Source organism: Mustelus asterias, chromosome 4, assembly GCF_964213995.1.
Source record: "Mustelus asterias chromosome 4, sMusAst1.hap1.1, whole genome shotgun sequence".
Taxonomy (NCBI): Eukaryota; Metazoa; Chordata; class Chondrichthyes; order Carcharhiniformes; family Triakidae; genus Mustelus; species Mustelus asterias.
The window spans coordinates 37,963,180-37,985,500 of NC_135804.1; the positions used below are offsets into that span (position 1 = coordinate 37,963,180).

Below are 22,321 nucleotides of genomic sequence, written 5' to 3' on the forward strand. Positions count from 1 at the left end.
AGCCTAACAGGGAAGATAGTGGAACTGCAATGGCAGGGATTTTTGGGAGTTATTCAGGAGGCACAACAGAAATTCATCCCAAGGAGGAGGAAACATGCTAAGGAGAGGAAAGGCATCCATGGCTGAGGAGGGAAGTCAAGGATAGCATAAAATCAAAAGAAAAAGCATACAAAGTGGCAAGGATTAGTTGGAAGCCAAAGGATTAGAAAGTCTTTAAAAGCAAGCAGCGGACAACTAAAAAAGCAATAAGGGGGGAGAAGATGAAATATGAGTGTAAGCTAGCTAGTAAATAAAAGAAGATAGGAAGAGTTTTATCAATACATAAAAGTTAAGAGAGAGGCAAAAATAGCCATTGGACCACTGGAAACTGGAGAAATAATAATAGGAAACAAAGTAATGACAGAGGAACTGAATAGTTACTTTGCATCAGTCTTCATAGTGGAAGACACCAGTGGGATGCCGGAGCTCCAGGAGAGCGGGGGACACAGGTGACTGTAGTGACCATCACTAAGAAGGTTCTGGGGAAACTGAAAGGTCCGAAGGTGGATAAATCACCTGCACCTGATGGACTATACTCCAGGGTTCTAAAAGAGATAGCTGAGGAAATTGTGCAGGCATCGGTGGTGATCTTTCAAGAATCACCGGAGGCAGGGAGGGTACTAGAGGACTGGAAAGTAGTTAATGTAACACTGCTGTTTAAGAAGGGAGGGAGGCAGCAGAGGGGAAATTATAGGCTAGTTAGCCTGACTTCGGTCATTGGCAAGATTTTAGAGTCCATTATTAAAGATGAGATCGCAGAGTACTTGGAAGTGCATGATAAAATAGGACTGAGTCAGCACGGCTTCGTCAAGGGGAGGTCATAGAACATAGAACAGTACAGCACAGAACAGGCCCTTCGGCCCACGATGTTGTGCCGAGCTTTATCTGAAACCAAGATCAAGCTATCCCACTCCCCATCATCCTGGTGTGCTCCATGTGCCTATCCAATAACCGCTTAAATGTTCCTAAAGTGTCTGACTCCACTATCACTGCAGGCAGTCCATTCCACACCCCAACCACTCTCTGCGTAAAGAACCTACCTCTGATATCCTTCCTATATCTCCCACCACGAACCCTATAGTTATGCCCCCTTGTAATAGCTCCATCCACCCGAGGAAATAGTCATGGAACGTTCACTCTATCTATCCCCTTCATCATTTTATAAACCTCTATTAAGTCTCCCCTCAGCCTCCTCCGCTCCAGAGAGAACAGCCCTAGCTCCCTCAACCTTTCCTCATAAGACCTACCCTCCAAACCAGGCAGCATCCTGGTAAATCTCCTCTGCACTCTTTCCAGCGCTTCCACATCCTTCTTATAGTGAGGTGACCAGAACTGCACACAATATTCCAAATATGGTCTCACCAAGGTCCTGTACAGTTGCAGCATAACTCCACGGCTCTTAAACTCCAACCCCCTGTTAATAAAAGCTAACACACCATATGCCTTCTTCACAGCTCTATCCACTTGAGTGGCAACCTTTAGAGATCTGTGGATATGGACCCCAAGATCTCTCTGTTCCTCCACAGTCTTCAGAACCCTACCTTTGACCCTGTAATCCACATTTAAATTAGTCCTGTCAAAATGAATCACCTCACATTTATCAGGGTTAAACTCCATTTGCCATTTTTCAGCCCAGCTTTGCATCCTATCTATGTCTCTTTGCAGCCTACAACACCCCTCCACCTCACCCACTACTCCACCAATCTTGGTGTCATCAGCAAATTTACTGATCCACCCTTCAGCCCCCTCCTCTAAGTCATTAATAAAAATCACAAAGAGCAGAGGACCAAGCACTGATCCCTGTGGCACTCCGCTAGCAACCTGCCTCCAATCCGAAAATTTTCCATCCACCACCACGCTCTGTCTTCGATCAGACAGCCAGTTACCTATCCAATCGGCCAACTTTCCCTCTATCCCACACCTCCTCACTTTCATCATAAGCCGACCATGGGGGACCTTATCAAACGCCTTACTAAAATCCATGTATATGACATCAACTGCCCTACCTTCATCAACACACTTAGTTACCTCCTCAAAAAATTCAATCAAATTTGTGAGGCACGACTTGCCCTTCACGAATCCGTGCTGACTATCCCGGATTAATCCGCATCTTTCTAAATGGTCGTAAATCCCATCCCTAAGGACCTTTTCCATCAATTTACCAACCACCGAAGTAAGACTAACCGGTCTATAATTACCAGGGTCATTTCTATTCCCTTTCTTAAACAGAGGAACAACATTCGCCACTCTCCAGTCCTCTGGCACCATCCCCGTGGACAGCGAGGACCCAAAGATCAAAGCCAAAGTCTCTGCAATCTCATCCCTTGCCTCCCAAAGAATCCTAGGATATATTTCATCAGGCCCAGGGGACTTATCGACCTTCAGTTTATTCAAAACTGCCAGGACATCCTCCCTCCGAACATCTATTTCCTCCAGCCCATTAGCCTGTAACACCTTCTCTTCCTCAAAAACATGGCCCCTCTCCTTGGTGAACACTGAAGAAAAGTATTCATTCATCACCTCGCCTATCTCTACTGACTCCATACACAAGTTCCCACTACTGTCCTTGACCGGCCCTAACCTCACCCTGGTCATTCTTTTATTCCTCACATAAAAGAGTAAAAAGCCTTGGGGTTTTCCTTGATCCGACCCGCCAAGGACTTCTCATGTCCCCTCCTAGCTCTCCTAAGCCCCTTTTTCAGCTCGTTCCTTGCTAACTTGTAACCCTCAATCGAGCCATCTGAACCTTGTTTCCTCATCCCTCCACAAGCTTCCCTCTTCCTTTTCACAAGACATTCCACCTCTTTCGTGAACCATGGTTCCCTCACTCGGCCATTTCCTCCCTGCCTGACAGGGACATACCTATCAAGGACACGCAGTATTTGTTCCTTGAAAAAGTTCCACTTTTCATTAGTGCCTTTCCCTGACAGTTTCTGTTCCCAACTTATGCCCCCTAATTCTTGTCTAATCGCATCATAATTACCTCTCCCCCAATTGTAAACCTTGCCCTGCCGTACGGCCCTATCCCTCTCCATTGCAATAACAAAAGACACCGAATTGTGGTCACTATCTCCAAAGTGCTCTCCCACAACCAAATCTAACAGTTGGCCCGGTTCATTTCCCAGTACCAAATCCAATGTGGCCTCACCTCTTGTCGGCCTATCCACATATTGTGTCAGGAAACCCTCCTGCACACACTGCACAAAAACTGCCCCATCCGAACTATTTGACCTCAAAGGTTCCAATCAATATTTGGAAAGTTAAAGTCCCCCATGACAACTACCCTGTGACCCCCACACATATCCATAATCTGCTTAGCAATTTCTTCCTCCACATCTCTATTACTATTTGGGGGCCTATAGTAAACTCCTAACAACGTGACCGCTCCTTTCCTATTTCTAACCTCAGCCCATATTACCTCAGTGTGCAGATCCCCCTCGAAGTGCCTTTCCGCAGCCGTTAAACTATCCTTGATTAACAATGCCACTCCTCCACCTCTTTTACCAGCTTCCCTACACTTACTGAAACATCTATACCCCGGAACGTCCAACAACCATTCCTGTCCTTGTTCTACTCACGTCTCCGTAATGGCCACAACATCGTAGTCCCAAGTACCAATCCACGCCCTAAGTTCATCTACCTTGTTCCGGATGCTCCTTGCATTGAAGTAGACACACTTCAACCCACCTACCTGACTACCGGTACCCACCCTTGACCCTGATACCTTCCCCAATACCTCACCACCCTCAACACTGACTTCTGGACTACAAGGTCATGTCTGACAAATCTGTTAGAGTTCTTTGAGGAGGTAACAAGGAAGTTAGATAAAGGAGAACTAGTGGACGTGATTTATTTAGATTTCCAGGAGGCCTTTGACAAGGTGCCGCATAGGAGATTGTTAAATGAGTTAAGAGCCCATATGTTAAGGGTAAGATCCTGACATGGATAGAGGATTGGCTGACTGGCAGAAGGCAGAGAGTGGGGATAAAGGGGTCTTTTTCAGGATGGCAGCTGGTAACTAGTGGTGTGCCTCAGGGGTCAGTGCTGGGGCCACAACTTTTCACAATATACATTAACGATTTGGAGGAAGGAACTGAAGGCACTGTTGCTAAGTTTGCAGATGATACAAAGATATGAAGGGGGACAGGTAGTATTGAGGAAGCAGGGGGGCTGCAAAAGGACTTGGACAGATTAGGAGAATGGCAAAGAAGTGGCAGATGGAATACAATGTGGAAAAGTGAGAAGTTATGCACTTTGGAAGGAGGAATGGAGGCATAGACTATTTTCTAAATGGGAAAATGCTTAGGAAACCAGAAACACAAAGGGACTTGGGAGTCCTTGTTCAAGATTCTCTTAAGGTTAACGTGCAGGTTCAGTCGGCAGTTAGGAAGGCAAATGCAATGTTAGCATTCATGTCGAGATGGCTAAAATACAAGTTTAACAACACCAGGTTAAAGTCCAACAGGTTTATTTGGTAGCAAAAGCCACACAAGCTTTCGAGGCTCTAAGCCCCTTCTTCAGGTGAGTGGGAATTCTGTTCACAAACAGAATTTATAAAGACACAGACTCAATTTACATGAATAATGGTTGGAATGCGAATACTTACAACTAATCCAGTCTTTAAGAAACAAAACAATGGGAGTGGAGAGAGCATCAAGACAGGCTAAAAAGATGTGTATTGTCTCCAGACAAGACAGCTTGTGAAACTCTGCAGGTCCACGCAACTGTGGGAGTTACAAATATTGTGACATGAACCCAATATCCCGGTTGAGGCCGTCCTTGTGTGTGCGGAACTTGGCTATCAGTTTCTGCTCAGCGACTCTGCGCTGTCGTGTGTCGCGAAGGCCGCCTTGGAGAACGCTTACCCGAATATCAGAGGCCGAATGCCCGTGACCGCTGAAGTGCTCCCCAACAGGAAGAGAACAGTCTTGCCTGGTGATTGTCGAGCGGTGTTCATTCATCCGTTGTCGCAGCGTCTGCATAGTTTCCCCAATGTACCATGCCTCGGGACATCCTTTCTTGCAGCGTATCAGGTAGACAACGTTGGCCGAGTTGCAAGAGTATGTACCGTGTACCTGGTGGATGGTATTCTCACGTGAGATGATGGCATCTGTGTCGATGATCCGGCACGTCTTGCAGAGGTTGCTGTGGCAGGGTTGTGTGGTGTCTTGGTCACTGTTCTCCTGAAGGCTGGGTAGTTTGCTGCGGACAATGGTCTGTTTGAGGTTGTGCGGTTGTTTGAAGGCAAGAAGTGGGGGTGTGGGGATGGCCTTGGCGAGATGTTCGTCTTCATCAATGACATGTTGAAGGCTCCGGAGGAGATGCCGTAGCTTCTCCGCTCCGGGGAAGTACTGGACGACGAAGGGTACTCTGTCCACTGTGTCCCGTGTTTGTCTTCTGAGGAGGTCGGTGCGGTTTTTCGCTGTGGCGCGTTGGAACTGTTGATCAATGAGTCTAGCGCCATATCCTGTTCTTATGAGGGCATCTTTCAGCGTCTGGAGGTGTCTGTTGCGATCCTCCTCATCCGAGCAGATCCTGTGTATACGGAGGGCTTGTCCGTAGGGAATGGCTTCTTTAACGTGTTTAGGGTGGAAGCTGGAGAAGTGGAGCATCGTGAGGTTATCCGTGGGCTTGCGGTACAGTGAGGTGCTGAGGTGACCGTCCTTAATGGAGATGCGCGTGTCCAAGAATGCAACCGATTCCGGAGAGTAGTCCATGGTGAGCCTGATGGTGGGATGGAACTTGTTGATGTCATCATATAGTTGTTTCAGTGATTGTTCACCATGAGTCCAAAGGAAGAAAATGTCATCGATGTATCTAGTGTATAGCATCGGTTGAAGGTCCCGTGCGGTGAAGAAGTCTTGTTCGAACCTGTGCATGAAGATGTTGGCATATTGAGGTGCAAATTTGGTCCCCATGGCTGTTCCGTGTGTCTGGATGAAGAACTGGTTGTTGAAGGTGAAGATATTGTGGTCCAGGATGAAGCGGATGAGATGTAAAATTGCATCTGGAAACTGGCAGTTGTTGGCGCTGAGCACTGACGATGGCATTGCTGCAACGGCTGCAACGGCCCATGACGATGGCATTGCTGCAACGGCCTCAGTGCTCAGCGCCAACAACTGCCAGTTTCCAGATGCAATTTTACATCTCATCCGCTTCATCCTGGACCACAATATCTTCACCTTCAACAATCAGTTCTTCATCCAAACACACGGAACAGCCATGGGGACCAAATTTGCACCTCAATATGCCAACATCTTCATGCACAGGTTCGAACAAGACTTCTTCACCGCACGGGACCTTCAACCGATGCTATACACTAGATACATCGATGACATTTTCTTCCTTTGGACTCATGGTGAACAATCACTGAAACAACTATATGATGACATCAACAAGTTCCATCCCACCATCAGGCTCACCATAGACTACTCTCCGGAATCGGTTGCATTCTTGGACACGCGCATCTCCATTAAGGACGGTCACCTCAGCACCTCACTGTACCGCAAGCCCACGGATAACCTCACGATGCTCCACTTCTCCAGCTTCCACCCTAAACACGTTAAAGAAGCCATTCCCTACGGACAAGCCCTCCGTATACACAGGATCTGCTCGGATGAGGAGGATCGCAACAGACACCTCCAGACGCTGAAAGATGCCCTCATAAGAACAGGATATGGCGCTAGACTCATTGATCAACAGTTCCAACGCGCCACAGCGAAAAACCGCACCGACCTCCTCAGAAGACAAACACGGGACACGGTGGACAGAGCACCCTTCGTCGTCCAGTACTTCCCCGGAGCGGAGAAGCTACGGCATCTCCTCCGGAGCCTTCAACATGTCATTGATGAAGACGAACATCTCGCCAAGGCCATCCCCACACCCCCACTTCTTGCCTTCAAACAACCGCACAACCTCAAACAGACCATTGTCCGCAGCAAACTACCCAGCCTTCAGGAGAACAGTGACCAAGACACCACACAACCCTGCCACAGCAACCTCTGCAAGACGTGCCGGATCATCGACACAGATGCCATCATCTCACGTGAGAATACCATCCACCAGGTACACGGTACATACTCTTGCAACTCGGCCAACGTTGTCTACCTGATACGCTGCAAGAAAGGATGTCCCGAGGCATGGTACATTGGGGAAACTATGCAGACGCTGCGACAACGGATGAATGAACACCGCTCGACAATCACCAGGCAAGACTGTTCTCTTCCTGTTGGGGAGCACTTCAGCGGTCACGGGCATTCGGCCTCTGATATTCGGGTAAGCGTTCTCCAAGGCGGCCTTCGCGACACACGACAGCGCAGAGTCGCTGAGCAGAAACTGATAGCCAAGTTCCGCACACACAAGGACGGCCTCAACCGGGATATTGGGTTCATGTCACAATATTTGTAACTCCCACAGTTGCGTGGACCTGCAGAGTTTCACTAGCTGTCTTGTCTGGAGACAATACACATCTTTTTAGCCTGTCTTGATGCTCTCTCCACTCCCATTGTTTTGTTTCTTAAAGACTGGATTAGTTGTAAGTATTCGCATTCCAACCATTATTCATGTAAATTGAGTCTGTGTCTTTATAAATTCTGTTTGTGAACAGAATTCCCACTCACCTGAAGAAGGGGCTTAGAGCCTCGAAAGCTTGTGTGGCTTTTGCTACCAAATAAACCTGTTGGACTTTAACCTGGTGTTGTTAAACTTCTTACTGTGTTTACCCCAGTCCAACGCCGGCATCTCCACATCATAAAATACAAGAACAGGGATGTACTTCTGAAGCTGTATAAGGTCTGGTCAGACCCCATTTGGAATATTGTGAGCAGTTTTGGGCCACGGAAGGAAGGATGTGCTAGCTTGGAAAGGGTCCAGCGGAGGTTCACAAGAATGATCCCTGGAATGAAGAGCTTGTCATATGAGGAACGGTTGAGGATTCTGGGTCTGTACTCATTGGGGTTTAGAAGCGTGAGGGGGGATCTTATTGAAACTTACAGGATACTGCGAGGCCTGGATAGAGTGGACGTGGAGATGATGTTTCCACTTGTAGGAAAATATAGAACCAGAGGGGACAACCTCCGGCTAAAGGGACAATCCTTTAAAACAGATGAGGAGTAACTTCTTCAGCCAGAGAGTAGTGAATCTGTGAAACTCTTTGCCGCAGAAGGCTGTGGAGGCCAAGCATTGAGTGTCTTTAAGACAGAGATATATATGTTCTGGATGAATAAAGGGATCAGGGGTTATGAGGAAAAGGCAGGAGAATTGGGGATGAGAAAAATTATCAGCCACGATTGAATGGCGGAGCAGACTCGATGGGCCGAGTGGCCTAATTCTGTTCCTGTGTCTTATGGTCTTATGGACAAGGACTCCAGAGCCCACGTGACTGTCCGCCGTGCACCGTCCGATCACCTCGTGCCTCGCAAGTGGTGATGTCTAGTCACTTGGTCGATGCCTCCACTGACCACAGCAAAGTTGCTCACTTTTTAAAATTTATTTGTAGGATATCGGTGTCACTGGCTGACCATTATTTATTGTCGGTCCCTAGTTGTCCTTGAACTGAGTGGCTTTTCAGAGGGCAGTTGAGAGTCAACCACATTGCCGTTGCTTTGGAGTTACATGTCGGCCAGACAAGGCAAGGACGGCAGATTTCCAGATGGGATTTACCGATAGTGGTTTCATGGTCATCAGCAGATTCTTAATTCCAGATATTTTTTATTGAATTCAAATTCCACCATCTGCCATGGCGGGAGTCGAACCCTCAGAACATTAGCTGAGTTTCTGGATTAAGACTATAGCAATAATACTAGGGCGACTCGGTAGCACAGTGATTAGCACTACTGCTTCACAGCTCCAGGGTCCTGGGTTCGATTCCTGGCTTGGGTCACTGTCTGTGTGGAGTTTGCACATTCTCCTCGTGTCTGCGTGGGTTTCCTCCGGGTGCTCCGGTTTCCTCCCACAGTCCAAAGATGTGCGGGTTAGGCTGATTGACCATGCTAAAATTGCCCTTAGTGTCCTGAGGTGTGTAGGTTAGCGGGATTAGTGGGTAAATATGTAGGGATATGGGGGTAGGGCCTGGGTGGGATTGTGGTCGGTGCAGACTCGATGGGCCGAATGGCCCTTCTCTGTGCTGTAGGGTTCTATGATTCTACGATCATATCACTAGGTCATCACCTAGTGGCTCAAACAAAGCATTATATCTCCAATTATGCCGCAAAACTTGATTTAGTTACTTCACCCCCTGCACCTGGAGAGGACCTTTATTCCTTGATCCAACCCCAGAAATTGAAGAATATTGCATATAAATCCACAGCATTCTCAATGAAAACATAAAGAACATGTATGCCAAAAATACTATCCGCATCATGGAACTGCTCTTGTAAGTACAGTGCAGTTTAAAAGTCCATTAAGTATACTGAAAAGTTTAGTTCAACAATTACCCAAATATATCTGCTTCTTCCAGCTGTACCATATTGTAATTCATTGTATTGAATCTTTAACTAGTACCAATCAAAAACACGCATGCACACACATCCACCTCACCTCCAACATGGGCACATGCATACTCCTTGAGGTGTTAGCCTATATTCTGTGTCCAAGCCTGTGCAGTAGGGTTTGAAGCCACAACCTATTCCAGAGCATGGTGCTGAGGCAGCTTTTATTTATTCAATCATGGGACATGGGTGCCGCTGGATGGCCAGCATTTATTGCCCATCCCTAGTTGCCCTCGAGAAGGTGGTGGTGAGGTGCCTTCTTGAATTGCTGCAGTTCACGTGCTGTGTGTTGACCCACAATGCCGTTAGAAGGGAAATTCCAGGCTTTTGATCCAGTGACTGCAAAGGAACGACGATATATTTCCAAGTCAGGAAGGTGAGTGACTTGGAGGGGAACTTGCAGGTGGTGGTGTTCCCATGTATCTGCTGCCCTTGTCCTTCTAGGTGGAAGTGGTCGTGGGTTTGGAAAGTGCTGTCTAAGGATCTTTGGGGAATGCTGCAGTGCATCTTGCAGATAGTACACACTGCTGCTATTGAGCTGAAAATACTTCTACTAAGGTGAAGCAAAGGGAAGACAATGCACCAGACTCTGAGGAAATTAGGATTCAAAACGGGAGAGGAAGAGGAGATATGGCACTGGGGAGATTTTTATTTAAGATAGGGTTACAATCTGCGCTTTGATGTCATTGAGGGCACCAGGTGGATTAGCGAGAGGCAGGGGCCTAAAGTTGACAATGCAGGAATAGGAAGAGAAACCATCCCCTTAGAAATGTTCTGACTAAGATTGGATGGATAAGATTGAAACCAAGCAAAGTCCCATCAAGCTGAACAATAGATGGTGTAATTGACCATGTCAAAAGCTGAAGCAATAGCGAGAAGGGAAGATGACAGAAACAAAGAAAATAGGAGCAGAAGGTCCTTCGAGGCATTCATTATTATCATGGCTGATCATCCAACTCAACAGCCTGATCCTGCCTCCCCACCCCCAACCCCCATATTCTTTGATCCCCTTCGCTTCAAGTACTAGATAAAAACATATAATATTTTGGTCTCAACTGCTTTCTGTGGTAGCGACTTCCACAGACTTACCACTCTCCAGGTGAAGAAATTTCTCCTCATCTCAGTCCTAAAAGGTTTACCCTGTATCCTTATCACACCTGGTTCTAGACACCCCCACCATCAGGGACATCCTTCCTGCGTCTACCCTGTCAGGATATTTTAGGTATCTCTGAGATCCCCCTCATTCTCCTGAATTCCAGCGACGATAATCCTAACTTTGTGTGTTTCATTGTTCATAAAACTCTCCTCATATGTCAGTCCTGCCATCCTAAGAATCAGTCTGCACTCTCTCTATAGTACGAACATCCTCAGATCAAGAGACTAAAACTGTGCACAATATTCCAGGTGTGGCCTCATGAAGGCTCCGTATAATTACAGCAAAACATCCCTGCTCCTGTATTCGAATCTTTCCACCATGAAGGCCAACATACCAGTTGCCTTCTTTACCACCTGCTACGCCTACATGTTTCCCTTCAGTGACTGGTGTACAAGCACACCCAGGTCTCATTGCACTTAATTTACAGCCATCCAGATAATCATCTGCCTTCCTGTTTTCGCTACCAAGGCGGATAACCTCACATTTATCCACATTATATTGCATCTGCCATGCATTTGCCCACTCACTCAGCTTGTCCAAATCACACTGAAACATCTCTGCATTCTCCTCACAGCTCACCCTCCCACCCAGCTTTGTGTCATCTGCAAATTTGGAGATTTAACATTTAGTGAAAAGAGGAGATAGTCCAGAAAATAGACTGGAAACTACAGCAAGAAAGTTGTCAATAAAGAACTAACAGTCCCCCAAAGCAGAAAAATGAACCATTTCAAGTTTTGAGTTGTACTCTACATGCTTTCTAACTGTGTGTGTTTCATTGTTCATAAAACTGATTGCTGGAAGAATTTTAAACCTTGTCTGATCATATTTCTGATGAACCTGGAAAGTAAAGAGAGTTAAAAGAAAAACCCACAATTATCCTTGGATTAGGATCATTTCAACATTGTGTGTGGGGTGAGGTATGGAAACACAATTGAAAGGATTCAAATAGAAGTGATGTGGGAAGAGATGAGCATGGATCTGGAAGGTGGTAGAAGTTTTGAGCATTTTGGAGAGGAAAAGAAGTTACGATGAGGTCGCAGTTAATGAGGGCAGAGGGGAATCAGGGTACATTTCCCTAAAATGTGGACTAATGATCGCAATTTTAAAAAGGGGATGAAGCAGTGCTGGAAAAGTGGGAACCGCTTACAAAATCAACTAGCAAGGGGGGCAGAAAGGGAATTTGGGTGGTCAACAGTTGAGTGGAAGTGGGTTTAAGGGAGCAAGATAAACTTGGAAAGGGCATCGAGGTGGGATGGATGAACAGTCAGTGACGAAACTAGAGATCGGCCACCAGACAGGACTCTGGCCTGGGGATGTTTGACATGGGGAGCAAGCAAAACTGGGGGAAGCAGAAGAGGGACATGAATGGATAGCCTCTATCTTTTTCACATAGTATTTTACCATCTTGGCTCGCAGGTCAGAATTAAACCTGGGACCAGGAGTCTTCTAATTACAACGCCACCAAGATCCTTACAATGTTTGTAATTCGGTCAGTGAGACTCTAGTAATCCCAATCTCAGGAATCAAAATGACAATTTTCATCAAGTTAAAGACATTTTTGTCCAAGTAACTGACAGATTACAACAAAGATTGACATGATCTCACCTGGACTGTTAGTGATAAACCTGTAGGTCATGTGGGCCAGTGGGATAACAGTAAACATACAGTTATCTCCATTAGTCTCAATGAAGTCATGCCTGGTTATTGCAGTGGGATCAATGTGATGTTCTCGAAAAGGTCTGATAAATGCCTGTATGCAAACGAAAAAAAAACTTCATTAGAATGCTTGACTTTCACTACATTTTTACAAATGCATTAACCAAAGAGTGACATGTACATTTGAAATACACCTAAACCAATTGTTCCAATGATAGGCTGCTTTGAAGGAAAGGGGGGCTACTGATCACAAGGACAACTTATTTTTGAAAACAATTTTTGTGAATCTGTTGCAAATTAGGGTAACATGAAATGCGACATTTTACAAGTTTAGATGCGACACCTCTGGGCAGTATTATGTTCTGAAAGGCTCTACCCAACATCCCCAACCACCCAGCATTACACTCCCAATTAACACACGGTCTGTGCTCAGCAAATATTGTGCAATTCATGATAACTGGACTAAACTTGTCCATACCAAAATTTCCTGGGGCCGCCTTAAATGAAAGGCTTGTGAAAGGATCGGATGCCAGGAACGGTCCAAATTCAGAACCCGCATGCCAGGCATGGGCACCAATGAGCTGCTGCAGACTGTAAAGGCCTGCAACAGCTTAAAGAGCAGGTGCACTCCGAAACACACATGTAAAACAGAAACAAAGGCTTTGAAAAGTAATGTGTGGCAGGAGCAGGTCTGTCACTTGCAGCTGTGGAAACATTAGTGAATGAAGTGAAGCCGAGGAAGCTCTGTGCAAGATCTGAAGGAGAGCAGCACAGGCGAAACGGAAGGAAGTTGACGGGCCTTGCCATCGATTATCTGGAGCAAGGATGGTGCCTCTTACATCCCCCCCAATCACCTAGCCATGTTCTTTCATTTCTATTCTTACATTAAAAACCTCTCTTGCAATGCAGCTACAAGTGGCCTCACTATCCCTGCATACATACATAGAATCCCTACAGTGCAGGAGGCTATCCTAGATCTGGTCCTGTGTAATGAGACAGGAATAATTAATGATCTCACAGATAGGGATCCTCTCGGAAGGAGGAATCACAGTATGGTTGAATTTAAGTGTGAGAATCGTAGAATCACTACAGTGCAGAAGGAGGCCCTTCAGCCTATTGAGTCTGCACCAACAATCCCACTCAGGTCTTATCCCTGTAACCCCACACATTTACCCCGCTAATCCCTCTAACCTACGCATCCCGGGACACTAAGGGGCAATTGAGCATGGCCAATGCATCTAACCTGCACATCTTTGGACTGTGGGAGGAAACCGGAGCACCCGGAGGAAACCCACCCAGACAAGGGGTGAACGTGCAAACTCCACACAGACAGTGACCCAAGCTGGGAATCGAATCCAGGTGCCTGGAGCTGTGAGGCAGCAGTGCTCACCACTGGTAAAGGTAAAATCCAATACCAATGTCTTGTGCTTAAACAAACGAGACTACAACGGGAAGAGGGAGGAGTTGGCTAGGGTAGACTGGGAGCAAAAACGTTATGGTGGGACGAATGAGGAACAAAGGAAGATTTCCAATGCTATTTTTCACAGTGCTCAGCAAAAATATAATAAGGAAGGACTGTAGAAAAAGGGATAATCAGCCATGGATATTTAAGGAAATAAAGGAGGGTATCAAATTGAAAGAAAATGCATCCAAAGTGGCAAAGATTAGTGGGAAACTGAGGATTGGGAAATCTTTAAAGATCAACAGAAAGCCATGAAAAAAGCTGCAAAGAAAAGATAAATTATGAGAGTAAACTAGCTCAGAACATAAACACAGATAGCAAAAGTTTCTACAAATATATAAAACGAAAAAGTGGCTAAGGTAAACATTGGTCCTTTAGAGGATGAGAAGGGGGATTTAATAATGGAAAATGAGGAAGTGGCCAAGACATTGAACAGGCACTTTGTGTCGGTTTTCACAGCATGCCAAAAATTGATGACAAGGCGGCTAAAGAAGCAGTGTTAGGTAAGCTAATGGGGCTTAAGGTAGACAAATCGCCTGGCCCTGATGGAATGCATCCCAGGGTACTAAAAGAGATGGTGAGGGAAATAGCAAATGCACTCGTGGTAATTTACCAAAATTCGCTGGACTCTGTAGTAGTTCCAGCAGATTGGAAAACAGCAAATGTGACGCCACTGTTTAAAAAAGGAAGTAGATAAAAGGCGGGTAATGATAGGCCAGTTAGCTTAACTTCTGTAGTGGGGAAAATGCTTGAATCTATCATCAATGAAGAAATAGCATCTGGATAGAAATTGTCCCATTCGGAAGACACAGCATGAGTTCATGAAAGGCAGGTCATGTTTAACTAACTTAGGGGAATTCTTTGAGGACATTACGAGCAGGGTAGACAACAGGGAACTTGTGGATGTGGTGTGTCTGGATTTCCAGAAGGCATTCGACAAGGTGCCGCACAAAAGGTTGCTGCATAAGATAAAGGTGCACGCCGTTATGGGTAACGTATTAGCATGAATAGAGAATTAGTTAACTCATAGAAAGTAAAGAGTGGGGGTAAATGGGTGTTTTTCTGGTTGGCGATCAGTGACTAGTGGTGTGCCTCAGGGATCAGTGTTGGGACCGCAATTGTTTACAACTTACATAGATAATTTGGAGTTGGGAACCAAGTGTAGTGTGCCAAAGTTTGCAGATGATACTAAGATGAGTGGTAGAGCAAAGTGCGCAGAGGACACTGAACATCTGCTAACCCGCATACCTTTGGACTGTGGGAGGAAACTGGAGCACCCGAAGGAACAAACTCCACACAGACAGTCACCCTAGGCTGGAATAGAATCATTGTGCCACAGTGCTGCCCCATGCTGACTGAGGTTTTATTTGCATGTCATGGAACAAAAGAAAATTCTTAATTTTTGCATTCCTTTTTCAAGGCCAAGATATGCTCATAAAAATCAAGTCGCTGTTGGACACCCTAACCTCTGCACGCTGACCTACTTTGAGGACATCCATCCACAAGGAATTAAAGAAGAGTGCGTTGGGTGACACACAGAACAGCTGTTATTGACACGTCCGAACAAAATCATTGCCAATTAGAGAGTCAGGATATGCCAACAGAGGGATGAAGTTGCTTTTAAAGGGCAGAAAATGTATTTGCAGGCATGAATGAACCACAGCAGACAGTGCCCTGAAGAATATTGATTAGACTTCTCCAACCGTTTGGGAACACATGACACTGCATCCTAGCCTCCCTGCTGTTTTCCATAGGCTGCCACCATCAGGACAACTGCACCCACCCATAGAATCATACAGTGCAGAAGGGGCCCTTCAGCCCATCAAGTCTGCACCAGCACATGAGAAACATCTGACCTCTCACTGGCCATATGGTCATGTTTCCTGCCATTTGCAATTCAGCAACAATTTGCATTTATATAGCACTAATGACGTAGCAAAATGTTCCAAGACATTTAACAGGAGAATAATTATACAAAAACTGACACAGCACCAAAGAAAGAGATGTCTTGTCAAAAAGGCAAGTTGACAAGGTAAGCTGAAGCAAGGGGGAAGGAGGTACAGACCATAAACATCAGCATAGGTCTGTTAGCACATCTGGCTTCTTTGTGTGCTATAAAGTTCTATTTTTAAGAAGCTTGCGTCTTAAGGGACAGAGATGGACAGTTTTATGACAGGCATGTCACAGCTTAGGGCCTAGTTTGATGGCATGCCTGATTATGGGCGGCATGGCAGCACAGTGGTTAGCACTGCTGCCTCACAGCGCCGGGGACCCAGGTTCGATTCCCAACATGGGTCACTGTCTGTGTGGAGTTTGCACATTCTCCCCTTATCTGCGTAGGTTTCCTCCGGGTGCTCCAGTTTCCTCCCACATTCTGAAGACATGCTGGTTAGGTGCATTGACCCGAGCAGGCGCCGGACTGTGGTAACTAGGGGAATTTCACAGTAACTTCATTGCAGTTAAGCCTTACTTGTGATTAATAAATAAATTAACTTTAATGGTGGTGGGATGGAAGGGGATGTATGGACAAGATGCCAGAGTGGATAGAATACTGAACTTATGGAAATATGAAGAACAGGAGAAGATAATAGAGATACGGAGAGGGGAAGTCACGGAGGGATTTTAACATGAGGATGCAAATTTCAAAATAATGACCAGCAGTGGGAGGCAGTGGCGCAGTGATATTGTCGCTGGACAAGTCATCCAGAGATCCAGTGTAATGCTCTGGGGACCCGGGCTTGAATTCCACCACAGCAGATTGTGAAATTTGAATTCAATAAAAATCTGGAATTAAAAGTCTATTGATGACCACAAAACCATTGTCAATGGTCATAAAAACCCATCTGGTTCACTAATGTCCTTGAGGGAAGGAAATCTGCTGTTCTTATCTGGTCTGGCCTACATGTGACTCCAGACCCACAGCAATGTAGTTGACCCTTAACTGCCCTCAGGGATGGGCAATAAATGATGGCCCAGCCAGCGATGCCCACATTCAATGACGAATAAAAAAGTCCAATGTAGCCCAGCAAGAACAGGGTGAATGAGGCATGGTGAAAGCTGGCATGTGGGCAATGGCGTTTTGGTTGAGCTGACGTTTATAGAGAATGAAAGGTTTGAGTCTAAAGGTAACAAAAGCGTGGATGAAGATTTCAGCAGTAGATGGGTGCAGATGGTAATATGGGTGGTCTTGGTGATGGAGAGTTTGTGGGATCAAAAACTTAACTCAGGGTCACAAGAGTTTGCAAACAGTGTGGTTCACCCTGAAGTAACAGTACACGGGCTGGCAGAGAAGCCATTACAGGAGATTCCCTGGTTATGACTGGATAGGCAAGAGTAGAGCCAGGGAAGGGCAATCTTACTCAACTAGGCAAGGAGGAGAGATGCTAAAAGAGGATAGGTTGGTCCAGTACTGCAGTCAGGTTGAGAAGGATAAGTTAAATAGTCACGGACATCGTTGGTGGATTTGATGATGGCTGTTACAGTGATGTGCAGAGACAAAAACTGGTTTAGAGAGGTTCAAACGTGGACTTGCAACAAGATAGGCAGGGATTTGGAAGGTGTTAACTTTTTCAAGGATGTGGGAGGAAGGGGAGGTTGCAATTTTGGAATGAGATGCCAAGTAGTTCCAGCTTCTAGCGTTTAGAGATCAGCAGAACCAGTTGCAGGATAAAATTGGAGGATTTGTGTAACGTACATGCAAGTTGTATGAATTAGATGAGAAATTGTGTCTATTTTTCTAAGTCCACATCATCTATATAGCACGTAGAACAAAAGTAATCTCAGCACTGACACCTGGAGAACAACACTTTATTGATGTTAAAGAGTTTGTCCACAACTGATGTTAGGTTAGGGCTTTGACAAAGGGCCATCTGGACTCGAAACATCAGCTCTTTTCTCTCCTTACAGATGCTGCCAGACCTGCTGAGATTTTCCAGCATTTTCCCTTCTGTTGTTAGACTATCTGATCTACAGTTACCCAGATTATGCTTCTCTACCTTGATCGCTCACCCTTTCTTTTCATTTACTGTAGAATGAGACTATTTTTCACTTGGGATACATTGATATTATTGGTGTTGTTTTTTATCCTTCTCTTGGGCAATAATGTGAAGTAATGGACTGATTTGCTGATTAACAGTCTGAGGCCACAATAAGAACAGTCCTCCCACAGTTCTAACCAGTTTTCTCCTGACCAATAGAGAGATTAGTCCCACAAGGCAGGCCTGGCTTGGGAAAGCTACCAATCAGCCAGAAGTTTGCTCCTATTATCATTAATAATCTAACTGCTCTCACTGTCAACCTAAACCGCCAAATGTACCGATTATTTTAATTTCCTTTCCACTGGAACACAAGTTCACAAATTTAACCAGATTTTTTTGGTGTGCATTGATTCCACGTCAGGCAGCTAGGTTAAAATGATCAGGGAGGATATGATATTATTCGCCTTCATCTCAAGTAGAATTAACTGGAGTCCTTCTTCATGCATTTTCATGAACTGATGGATCTTATAATAGCACCACTGAATCACTTAAAATCCTTAGCTGAGCCAATAATAAAACCAAATTAGACTTTTGAATGTAGTGGGGGGGCAGGTGGTGAGGAGGGGGACTCCAGGCATTCCAAAATAATAAATGCAGAAGACTCGGACATGCAACTCTGCAACTATTGAAAATGTCTGTGCCTAACTTCCAGGAGCTAAGGTGAGCACTCTCCCACAAGCAGCAACTTTTAAATTAAAATGCAAGTCTCTCCAATTACTTCCTACCAGCATGTGGTATGCACAACAGTGCGTTGATTGGTTTGTCATTTAAAATAATTCACAATCCTGCTCACAGATACGATTTGCCATCTTGAAATTTACGGTACATCATTTGCTCATAGTGTTGAGACTGGAAAGAACTGTCGCAAAATGAGTGCATTAAGTAATCTGCATTAGTGGGCAATCAAAATAGAGTGAAAAGTGTTAAGGAAAGGAGGGGGGCTAATTTAAACAGCACTAATTTCTCCTCTCATCCATGAACAGTGGCATATTTCCCAACTCCTCAGTTTTGGAGTGATCCAATTTCTATTAATAACACCACAGCAAACTCGAGATGGGATGAGCTCAAAGGGTTAGTTTATTTGCACACACTCAAAATGCAGGAGTCGCCACAACATTGCCTTCTTTGCATTCATACAGTAAAAGGGGGTTGAGAAAAGAAAGATTTACAGTGCAGAGATCACAGAGAAAATAAATGTTGTTTCACGTGGGTGCCAGAGAAGTCCAATAAGATATTCCTCCATGGCGGTCAGTAAACTGAAAACCGATGCTGGTTAATTCACTTTTCCAGTGGCGCTTACTGCACATGATGAGATAGGCATGCAGAGATGAATCAGTCTTGTAGGTGATGGTATAGAATTTTTAGTAGAAACAGTGTGGATGGCCAGATGTTTAACCTGGGCCAAAGCTTCTTGTCTGTGATGCTGCTGCTTAGATTGTAAAACGCCAGACTGACTTTGCAATTCCACATGGCAATATTAGTGGTTCCACAAGCTGGAGGTCCATGTCACACGATTCTCACCTCTCCACTCTGGTTTTGACAAGGAGTGTAGAATCGTTGGTCTGGGTCTTCAAGATTGTTGTATGTCTCAATCACTAAGAATTGAAAGAAAGCTTGTGGGGCCCTTTGTCTCATCAGGCGAGTCAACTCTTGTTGGCCAGTCTGGGTTATGAAATGCAACATGACCTTTGTGTCACTCTCTTTGAATCTTCAGTGATAGTGAGGTGCGAGTTTCTCTGTTTCTGCCAATTAGCTCCTTTAGTTTGAGGATCACAGACAGACACAGATTCAGCCATTTTAGGCCTGTGTCTCATTTTAAATTTAGCAATCAGCATATCGATGTATTTTATGAGAAAAATATACAGGGTGAAGTCACAGGTCCTGATTTTACCGGCACGCCCAGCCCGGAATCGGGGCAGGCGGGGCTCACAGAATGGCATTCTCCGTTGGCCTCGAGCGCAATCTTACGCGCCTCGGGCAGGCGCGCCGGTAAAATTCCGGCAATAATCTCTCATAAAAGTATTTACTCAAAGCACTAGGGAAAATGGGTGCACAGTATCATTGTTGGACAGGAACTCTTGCACTAGATTCTTCACTACAACTGACACAAAGCTTGGGCAGTGGCTTCTCAAATGGGTAGTGAAACTACTGGAATGGAAAGAAGGGAGGCACGTCGATGAGGATGACAAATGATGAACGGAGAAGAGGGAGTAAACAAATTGGTGAAGTACGGAGGTCATGTGGTACTCCTGTGCAAAAAAGAAAAGTTATAGTCACCTTCTCCCTCACCTTCCTGCTTTGGAATGGAGCATATCCCTCTTGTAGCAATTCTATTTTAATGCATGTATTTACTTTTTAAATGTCACTATGACAAAGAGGTGGTGTTCTCCAAGGAAGTTTTCAGCCAGCCCCTTAAGAAAATGCGGAATATAAAAAATGATCTATGAGTGCACAAAGGGCAAACTAAAAGCAGAAGTATATAGTAAATGTAGCCGTGCTGAAACGCCTCAAGAGTGCGACATGACTGATGTATATAATTTGAACAGCATTGTACTCTCTGTAACAATACATTTGGAATGTTGCAATGTTCTCATTGCCGAATTGAAGCACCTCCGAGCGCATCTTGATCTCTGCTGTAGAGAATGTGAATGTCATTGTACTTTCCTATCATGACGTATTGAAATGTTTTCTAATGTTTCTTCCACATATTTTATGAATAAAGTACATTTTTGCAAAAAAAAACCTAAAAGCAGAAGCATGTTGGAGCTCACAGAACAAACAAAATCAAGTAGAGTGAAAAGCAAACTGAAAATTAGATTGTCAATGTACCAAAGAATAAAAAGGCCACAACAGAACAGCAATGCAGCGCCAGTTCTAACAATTCAGCAAACTTACAATGGGAAAACATTCTTCAGTTTCTGTTTTCTGCCCAACAGAGACCGCTTTCAGTTTGTGTTAGGAGTCACAAGACAAATGCCTCAAGAGTTTAGGCAGAAGTCTGCCTCCAGTCAGTATGTGTATGAATCTGCCCAATAAACAAGGTCAAATACTGAACGTTGTTATTCCAAATCCCAATGCAAGTAATAACTGCAGCAATTAGATAATTGAAAATGTTACAAGAAGCCAGAGAACCTCTTTCACCACCCCCATTCGTTATGTACATTTTGCTTTGCCATTGAATCTACGCAAACCACTATATCTCTTAAGGGAGATGGCTTAGTGTAGATAAAGTACAGGAGAAAATAAAGTTCCTCACAGTCAATAGGTACGGAGTCAAAACAAAGACATTCATTCAATTTAATTACTCAGCCATCCAATTCTAGCCAGTTGCATTCCACAGACACCTCCATTGTCCCTACAAGTTGGTTACATAATTTCATCATCTATCTCTAGCCTTATCATTATCTTTTAACACCTTCGGTGCTTTTCTTAAGCAGACAATTATGCAACACTCTCATAATCAATATAATGCTTTTGTTGTATGTCTATTTTGCACATTTATGACTGCTGATTGAAAACAATTTTAATCTGCAGTCTTGCAGGAGGCTCATTACTTTTAAGCTCACGATCTGTTAATTATTATTTTATTTATTGATTAGAGTCACAAGTGGCTTAACATTAACACTGCAATGAAGTTACAGTGAAAATCCCATAGTCGTCACACTCCAACGATTGTTCGGGTGCACTGAGGGAGAATTTAGCATGGCCAATGCATCTAACCAGCACATCTTTCGGACTGTGGGAGGAAACCGGAGCACCTGGAGGAAACCCACGCAGACATGGGGAGAACGTGCAGACTCCGCACAGTGACCCAAGCTGGGAATCGAACCTGGGTCCCTGGCGCTGTATTAGTTTAAATAATCTATCAGTCTTGCGTTGAAGCCTCGACCTCAAACTTTTCTTAAACTCAGTTGTGGAAGTTTCATCTTCACAATTCTTCTGTGAACTCTATGCAAAGGTATCAATCTTCTTTTGAAGATTAATGCCTAATATTACATGATATTCAAACTATGAAATTACTAATGAGTTATAAATAAGGGCTAAAAATAACCTGTTTTGGTGAGACATTGGTAAGGCCACGCTTGGAACACTGTGTACAGTTCTGATCACCCTATTATAGAAAGGATATTATTAAACTGGAAAGAGTACAGAAAAGATTTACTCGGATGCTACCGGGACTTGAGTTACAAGAGGCTGGATAGACTGAGACTTTTTTCTCTGGAGCGTAGGAGGCTGAGGGGTGATCTTATAGAGGTCTATAAAACAATGAGGGACATAGAAGTCATAGAATCCCTACAGTACAGAAAGAGGCCATTCGGCCCATCGAGTCTGCATCGACCACAATCCCACCCAGGCCCTACCCCTGTATCCCGACATATTTTACCCACTAATCCCTCTAACCTACGCATCTCAGGACACTAAGGGGCAATTTTAGCATGGCCAATCAACCTAACCCGCACATCTTTGGACTGTGGGAGGAAAC

General features: G+C 44.9%; 1 protein-coding gene across 2 annotated transcripts in view; it reads right to left on the reverse strand.

Annotated features, from left to right (window-relative positions):
• peds1a (plasmanylethanolamine desaturase 1a) overlaps positions 1-22,321 on the reverse strand; it is a 153,543-nt gene that overhangs the window by 29,696 nt on the left and 101,526 nt on the right. For both annotated transcript variants that reach the window (XM_078210849.1, XM_078210851.1), the window contains one exon: positions 12,289-12,433. In XM_078210849.1, the coding sequence (XP_078066975.1) occupies positions 12,289-12,433 (145 nt within the window). The remainder of the gene's footprint in view (positions 1-12,288; positions 12,434-22,321) is intronic.